The sequence below is a fragment of the Impatiens glandulifera genome, chromosome 1 (genome assembly GCF_907164915.1).
Source record: "Impatiens glandulifera chromosome 1, dImpGla2.1, whole genome shotgun sequence".
Classification (NCBI taxonomy): domain Eukaryota; kingdom Viridiplantae; phylum Streptophyta; class Magnoliopsida; order Ericales; family Balsaminaceae; genus Impatiens; species Impatiens glandulifera.
The window spans coordinates 134,128,623-134,136,149 of NC_061862.1; the positions used below are offsets into that span (position 1 = coordinate 134,128,623).

Consider the following 7,527-nt stretch of genomic DNA (forward strand, 5'->3'; position numbering starts at 1 on the left):
ATCACTAAATATTTTTATATATATCAAACATTTAATAAATAAATAAATAAATAATAAATTTTATTATGTAATATTTAAATAAGAATATTTTAATTAAGATTTTGAAATAATTACTTGGAGCTTGTTATATAGTAAATTTTGTGAAATAATATAATTTTTTCATACAATTTTATTTGATGAAAAAAATGATTATTTTAGAGGATATATTTACAAATTGATTAAAATATATTTTAGATTTAAAATCTAATAAAATATAAATTTTTAATATAATTTAATTTATAAATTATAAGTTAATTATTCATTAAAAAAATATATATTAACCCAATTCATCAAACTAGCTTTTCTATCCCTTACTTTTCCAAGGGCTCGCCTTTCATCCACCATTGTACTCATTCTAACATTCATCTCTCTCTCTTTCTTTGTCTCTGAAAATGGCTCAGGTAAATTTCTACAAGATCTGCAAACCTCTTCCAATTTGGGTTTTGAATCTTTCAAACTTCAATCGCCGCAACATCTGATTTTTTTCACCTGCAACATTTAATCTTTAATTTGCAGAAAGTGGTACTGAAGGTCATGACCATGTCTGATGATAAGAGCAAACAGAAAGCTATGGAGGCGGCTGCCGACATTTATGGTAAACTTCACCATCTATACCCATTTACTTCAATAGATTCGTTTAATTGTTTGGAAAAGATTATCGATTCTCCTTAAAAAGAACATCATGAATCGTTTTTACTGATTGATAGTCTGAAAATAGATGATTCTAAGAAACCGATGTTTTTTCTTTCTGATTTATCTGATTGGTGATTTCCCAACAAAACCCAGAAGTTTTCTATGGAATTGTATCTGTAATTGATGTTTTTCATGAGAAAATCTTTCTTTCTGATAAAACCCAGATTGTAATTCACCTAAATTGAAACAAAATGAACAATTTCTCAGCAGGAGAGGAAACATGTTGTGAATTTATTGGCAGGGGTTGATTCAATAGCGGCAGATCTGAAGGATCAGAAGCTAACAGTGATCGGAGATATGGATACAGTTGCTGTGGTGAAGAAGCTGAAGAAATCAGTGGGGAAAGTTGAAATCATATCAGTAGGGCCGGCGAAGGAGGAGAAGAAAGAAGAAAAGAAAGAGGAGAAAAAGGAAGAGAAGAAAGAGGAAAAGAAGGAAGAGAAAAAGGAAGAAAAGAAAGAAGAGAAAAAAGAGGAGAAAAAATAGAATTACTCTTCTTATTTTTCTTCAATTTTCGACACTTTTTCATGAATCTAGTCACATTATTATGGAAAAATATCAAATAACACTTCCAACTTTTGTGAATGTATCAATTGTTCAATTAATTAATAATTCACTCATTGAATTTGCTAAGCCAGGTTAGAAGCATTCATACTTTGACTTTAAAATTTTGTTTGAGTGGAGCACAAGTGTCATCTCTATCAATGATTGTGACCATGCATCTTCTCAAAGAAAAAATCAAGCCGGGTTGTAATATTTGAGAGAAATGTGAGGATTTGGATTACTAGAATTTAAACTCTAGAATCAATTCTGAAATACTTCTACTTTATAATTAAGCTTTTAATTCACAAGTTAATTCACAACTAATGTGCTTTTATAGGGGCGCTCATCTTTTTGGCTCCCAAAAATAGAATATTAAAAACTTGTATACCTAATTTTTAGAGCTTATACACCCTATTTTGAACGCGAAACTAATGTGTTACTCATGTTCAATTCCGCTCACATTAAGATTTAAATCAATTTGAGCGGACAACCTGATATCTTTTCTTTAACATCAAAATGATTGTGTTATGACGCTATGTAAAGTTAGATTTATCATTATTAGAATATTTATCAATTACATTAGTTTTAACAAAAATAGAGTTATCAATGTGTTGAATATATCGACGTTAAGACACTTGTTAAGCTAAAAGACTCACGTCAATAAAAACAAATGTGAGAATTTAACCTCACATTACTAAAAGAAGTACATTAATTATAGAGAGAATGTGAAATAATTTGTTAATCTAGTTAATAAAATATAGTTTGTGAAGTCTTAAGAAAATAATCCTCTAACATTATTAAAGAAATATAAAAAAATTAAAGAATTATATAAAAGCAATTTCTTTAATTTAAGTTAATTTAAGGATTAATAAAACATTAGTTGAATTTAAAATATAACTACTTATTACTTCAAATGGTTAGAGAGGTTAAGACTTCTATATTATAATTTTTATTTATTTCAAATCTTAAATTATGTGGACGGGGCAAACTATGAATTAACGACTTGTTCCGGAATTTTTTTTTCCATTTAAATCTCACACAAAAATGAGTTATGTGTTGTGTTACCAGAATCTAGTGACCTCTTGTTAAACATTTTTAAATATAATTAAAAAAATAATTATTTTTTTTAAGATTAATAATATTTTACAAATATTTAATACAGTCAATTGCGAGCCTAAAAAAAATAGCATGGTTACATTTATTAATATATGAAATGTTGATTGGGGAACAATAGATGTTAATGGTTAACAATGAGATGGTTATGATACAAAATGCTCGGAGTGAAGTGTCACAAGATTAAATACTGAAAGGTCAATTGGGGTCTCATCATGCGCAATTTTTGTGATATCTTGAAATCGAACTTAAAGAATCTTTTACTTGTTCGAAGTCGCATCGTCATGCGCACTCCACATAATGTCTAGAAATCTGTTGTCGAGAATCTTTCGTTGAAAGCCGCATCATCATGCACAACTCTTCAGACACATAAGACTTAACAACTGTCTGTTTCTGAACTTCTAGCTAACACTCTATTGAACAGACAAACACTGTTCAACTTATAATACTGAAATTTCACACAGAAAGCGTAGTAGATGAATTACAGAATTATCTTAGAGCAAGAATAAGCACAACGCTTAATAATTTTTAATTCGTACAAAGTGTTCGTGGGAGAGACGGAGATTGCAGCTATTGAGAGTTCGACCGTTCAAAGGTTTCTTCAAAAATCTGTCTTCGTCGTTGTACTCGGATCACCTTTTATAAAGATGTGCACCAACAGTCGAATCTTCCTTTTGAATACGTGTCAGCTATCCGTTGGACGCACGCTAGAAGTATGAGATCATACATACTAGTATATGCGCTTAATCATGGCGTGTAGGATCGTACTACAGAATATTCGGAAGAACGCAGTGTACGGAACAGTACATAACGTAGGTTTGAGGAATATTTGAGTACGTGAAAGACAAGCATTTATAGTGTGTTAAGTTGTTTTGGCAGACGACTGATAATGAATAATGCCGATTGCCAAGTTGATGAGCTGAGTAAATAATTAGATGTTTCTTCAGACGACAACTGAAGCAATGCATCAAATGCTTCTTCAGACGGCGGCTGAGGCAAGACGTCTGCTCGCGCGCTTTGTCAAACAACCCGTCTGATAAAGTTAGACGACGTATGCACGCGCACTTCTTCAGACAACCCGTCTGATTAAGTTAGACTACGTCTGCTCGTGCACTTCTTCAGAAAACCCGTCTGTAGAAGCTAGACGACGTTTACTCGCGCACTTCTTTAGAAAACCCGTCTGATGAAGTTAGACTACATCTGCTTGCGCACTTCTTCAGACAACCCGTCTGTAGAAGCTAGACGGCGTCTGCTTGCGCACTTCTTCAGACAACCCGTCTGATGAAGTTAGACTACGTCTGCTTGCGCACTTCTTCAGACAACCCGTCTGTAAAAGCTAGACGACGTCTGCTCGCGCTTGCTTCAAACTGAATCTGAAGACATACGTCTTTAGAGTTGTACCTGCGCAAAAACAATTTACACAACTTAATTTTGTTTAGACCACATCATTAATACTATGTCGTATTGATTTAAACTTATTCACTTAACTTTATTAAAATATTTTCCCTTAATTAATTATTTCTCTTTTAATTAATTTTCCCTTTTCTTTATTTAACTTAACCTAACAAAAATATATATATATATATATATATATATATATATATATATAATCAAAACACTTATTAAAAAAGGAAAATTGAAAGGGATCATGAACATAAAAAAAAGAATTACCTCTTATAGTACTTAGTCATCTCACTCATCTCGAGCAAATTATATTATAATAATTTCTGTGTTAGGCCAGGAAGAGAATCACTCAAAAAACTTGGAGAAATTTCTATAAAATTTTTAATATCTTAAAAAACAATTACAAGAGTTGTTATCTCTCTCTTATTTTTCTTCTTATCTAATGAGAGCAACATACACTTTATTTATACTAAATAAAAAAACGCTTAATTTTCTAATTTAATGAAATTTATTGTAAATATTCTATTTTCCTCATTATTGCAAATATTTTGTTTTCCTCATCATTATAAATCTACCATTGTCTTATTAATGTAGATCTTCCACTTATTCATAAAAGTTGTAAGAGCTAGGAATAATCCAACATTTCCCCCCTTAGTCCTGCCGTGGTTCGAGATCACGAACACCGATCAACCTTCTTCGAACACAATATCGCGACTCACATGGATCTTGCCATTTTGTGGTTCGAGCAACATGTGTGCCTTACTTCCTTTTTTGACACCAAAATTGTCGTCTAACTTTTTCAGATGGGAAGTGGTCACCTTGGTGTGCGTTGTACACCCAAACACACGAAGGTGCGCTAGGTGCGACTTCATTCCAGTCCACATCTCAAATGGGGTTTTGTCTCGAAAACTTTGGTTGGAACCCGATTGAGAAGATAGACTGAATGACGAACTGTCTCCCCCCCAATATTTACTCTGGACTGTCATGCTTTTGAGCAACGACCTAGCCATGGCCATCATTGTTCGATTACGCCTCTCCACCACATCATTTCGAAACACTAGAGCTAAGTGTATAGTGCCTTGAAGGTATCGAAGCACCTGCTTTATGGCCTTGTGATGTATCTCAGTTTGCCTCTACATGAATCTACTGACAACACCAACATCATAAGAAAGATCTGGCCTTGTATGAAAGATATAGCGCCGACAACCAATGACTCTTCGATATTCAGTTGCATCAACTAGTTGTCCTCCGGGATCCTTATAGAGTTGAGCCCTATGCTCCATTGGTGCCTTTGTTGAGTTACAATCAAGCATTCCAAATTAGTTCAGCACCTTTTTAGCATATATTGTCTACTTGATCGAGACACCTCCTTCGAATTGATCTATCTCGATTCCAAGGTAGTATGAAGGAAATCTGAGATCACTCATCTCGAACTCCCCATTATTTGCTTTTTGAAAGGTTCGACACCCTTTGGAACTTCAAGATTAGCTAAAAGGCAAAGCGATTTTGCTAATTTCAAGCAAATTTGATATACTCGATTATGAGTTCGTCTCACTTTCATGATAAGGCATGAAGGGTTCTTAGCGAAGACTTCAAGCTCTTCTCCGTCCATCACCACCCTATGAACTGTCTCGGTAAGTTACCTGAGACTCACTAGATTACTTTTTAAAGAAGGAATGAAAAAATTCCCTCGAGAAGCCACTGGTCGCCATTTTTGCATTTGAACATGATGGAACCTTTTCCACAAATTTGTATCGTGGAACCATCTCCGAATTTCACATTTTCGGTGACTACCTTGTCTAGTTCAAAGAACTTCTCTTTATCGTCAGTCATGTAATTGATAGCGTCGTTGTCTAAGAACCAAGCATCTCTTGATGTCTCGTCGTTCTTAGCTTCTAAAATTTCTGGAGTCAACTTCATTTCATTCAGCATGACAACATTAATTGGCGGAATCTCCTCTAAGATTGCCATAAGCAATGCTGGTTCGACATTGTCTGTGTGGGTAAGGTGTGATACCTCGTTCTTCTTTTCTCGACATTGTGTTGAGTAATGTCCCATCTCGTTGCAATTAAAACAGCGAATGTGACTCTTGTCTCGAGGAGCTCTTCGACCACCTGAACCACCTTCTTTGTCTTTCTGAGATGGTGCTCCTTGGCCTCCTCTCCCTAGGCCTTTACCTCGGGTTCTACCTCCTTGACCACGGGTCCCACTATCTGTGGAATCCTTTTTCCACTGATTCATCGAGTCTTCCTCGTCCTTTTTCAACCGTGCCTTCCACTCCTCTTGAGTGAGTAACACTTGTCCTTCGTTTTCTCCAATATTTGTGCTTCTCTTGCGCGTGCGCTCCTCGAAGGCCTTCAGCCTTCCAATTGCTTCCTCGAATGTTAACTTCTCGAGGTTGTAAAATTGCTCGATGTCGGCTACCACATTGATAAACCTTTATGGCACAGTGTCGAAGAGCTTCTTTACTATCGCAACATCATTTAGTGTTTCTCTAAGGCTTGAGTACTTGATCGATATGGATGTGAGTTGACCATCATATTGATCGAGCGACTCACTGTCATTCATATGCATCCTATCAAACTCACTCTTCAATGTCTGCAATCGTGCATTCTTTACATGGTCTGCACCGACGAACCTCGTCTTGAGACAATCCCATACTTCCTTTGCCGTCTTCTTATTTTCCACCTGCATGAGAAGATCCTCTGGAAGTGCTTGTAAAAGATGCGACCTCGTCTTCTTATCGAGTCGGATATCAATCTTTGTGCCTTCTACTAACTCGACTGCCTCTCACACTCCTTGGTCCTCCATCATAGCTTGTACATGAATCACCCAACTGATGTAGTTCATGTGTGTTAGTTGTGGATAGTGGAATATATCATTGTTTTGTTGTGCCCCTGTACCCTTCGACATTTGATCCCACCGGATGATTTTTGGCATTCACCTGATGCTCTGATACCAAATGTTGGCCTAGAAGAGAATTACTCACAAAACTTGGAGAAATTTCTATAAAATCTTTAATATCTTAAAGAACAATTACAAGAGTTGTTATCTCTCTTATTTTTCTTCTTATATAATGAGAGTAACGTACACTTTATTTATACTAAATAAAAAAATGCTTAATTTTCTAATTTAATGAAATTTATTGCAAATATTCTATTTTCTTCATTATTGAAATATTTTGTTTTCCTCATTATTACAAATTTGTCGTTTTCTTATTAATGCAGATTTTCCACTTATTTATAAAAGTTGTAACAGCCCGGAATAATTCAACATTCTGATTATTGTAGAATAAACTCTCCTATCTTGATGAATTGAACTCACCAAAAATTATTCTGAGCATTCAAGTATCTTGCATTTTCTTTTAGAGAAGAAAGTTTGGGTTATATAGGATTATGAAAGAACTTCATTTTGGAACCGTGAGAGATGAGGCTTTTACCCAACTCATTGACCATTCCCAATTAATATAAAAGAAAGTTAGTAACAATTATAGTTCTAGATAATATATTCTCAAGGGTTAGATAAACGCATTTAAATTTTGCAATATCTTTGAACCGATGCACAACATCACTTGGATGTAGAGAAGAGTCACGATCACCCAACAAAATTTGAAAACATGTCGATCATATATGATCATGTTGAAGTCACAAATCACCCAATATAACCAAGATAGTTAATCCACATGATGTATTTTTCTTACTATTTCGATATAATTGCGTAATTTCAATTATAAAA

The 7,527-nt window shown here is 34.5% G+C and overlaps 2 protein-coding genes across 2 annotated transcripts; one reads left to right on the forward strand and one right to left on the reverse strand.

Moving 5' to 3' along the window:
- The first annotated feature begins 351 nt into the window (after window positions 1–351).
- LOC124936128 (heavy metal-associated isoprenylated plant protein 39) lies at window positions 352–1,365 on the forward strand. Its single transcript, XM_047476594.1, has 3 exons — window positions 352–440; window positions 556–634; window positions 974–1,365. The coding sequence occupies exons 1-3, from the start codon at window positions 432–434 to the stop codon at window positions 1,216–1,218; spliced, it is 333 nt and encodes a 110-aa protein (XP_047332550.1). The 5' UTR covers window positions 352–431; the 3' UTR covers window positions 1,219–1,365.
- Window positions 1,366–5,457: 4,092 nt separating this feature from the next.
- LOC124943988 lies at window positions 5,458–6,486 on the reverse strand. The gene is made up of 2 exons (XM_047484449.1): window positions 6,302–6,486; window positions 5,458–6,229 (listed from the first exon to the last, which is right to left on the reverse strand). Exons 1-2 carry the CDS (start codon window positions 6,484–6,486, stop codon window positions 5,458–5,460), a joined length of 957 nt encoding a protein of 318 aa, XP_047340405.1.
- Window positions 6,487–7,527: the final 1,041 nt, after the last annotated feature.

Bases quoted from the DNA above. Each gene is read 5' to 3' on its own strand.
- LOC124936128 (XM_047476594.1), top strand. The intron at 635-973 runs GTAAACTTCACC...ATTTATTGGCAG, and splicing joins GGCGGCTGCCGACATTTATG to GGGTTGATTCAATAGCGGCA.
- LOC124943988 (XM_047484449.1), bottom strand. From the start codon at position 6,486: ATGCAGGTGGAAAATAAGAAGACGGCAAAGGAAGTATGGGATTGTCTC. The intron at 6,230-6,301 runs GTACTCAAGCCT...TGTGCCATAAAG, and splicing joins CTCACATCCATATCGATCAA to GTTTATCAATGTGGTAGCCG.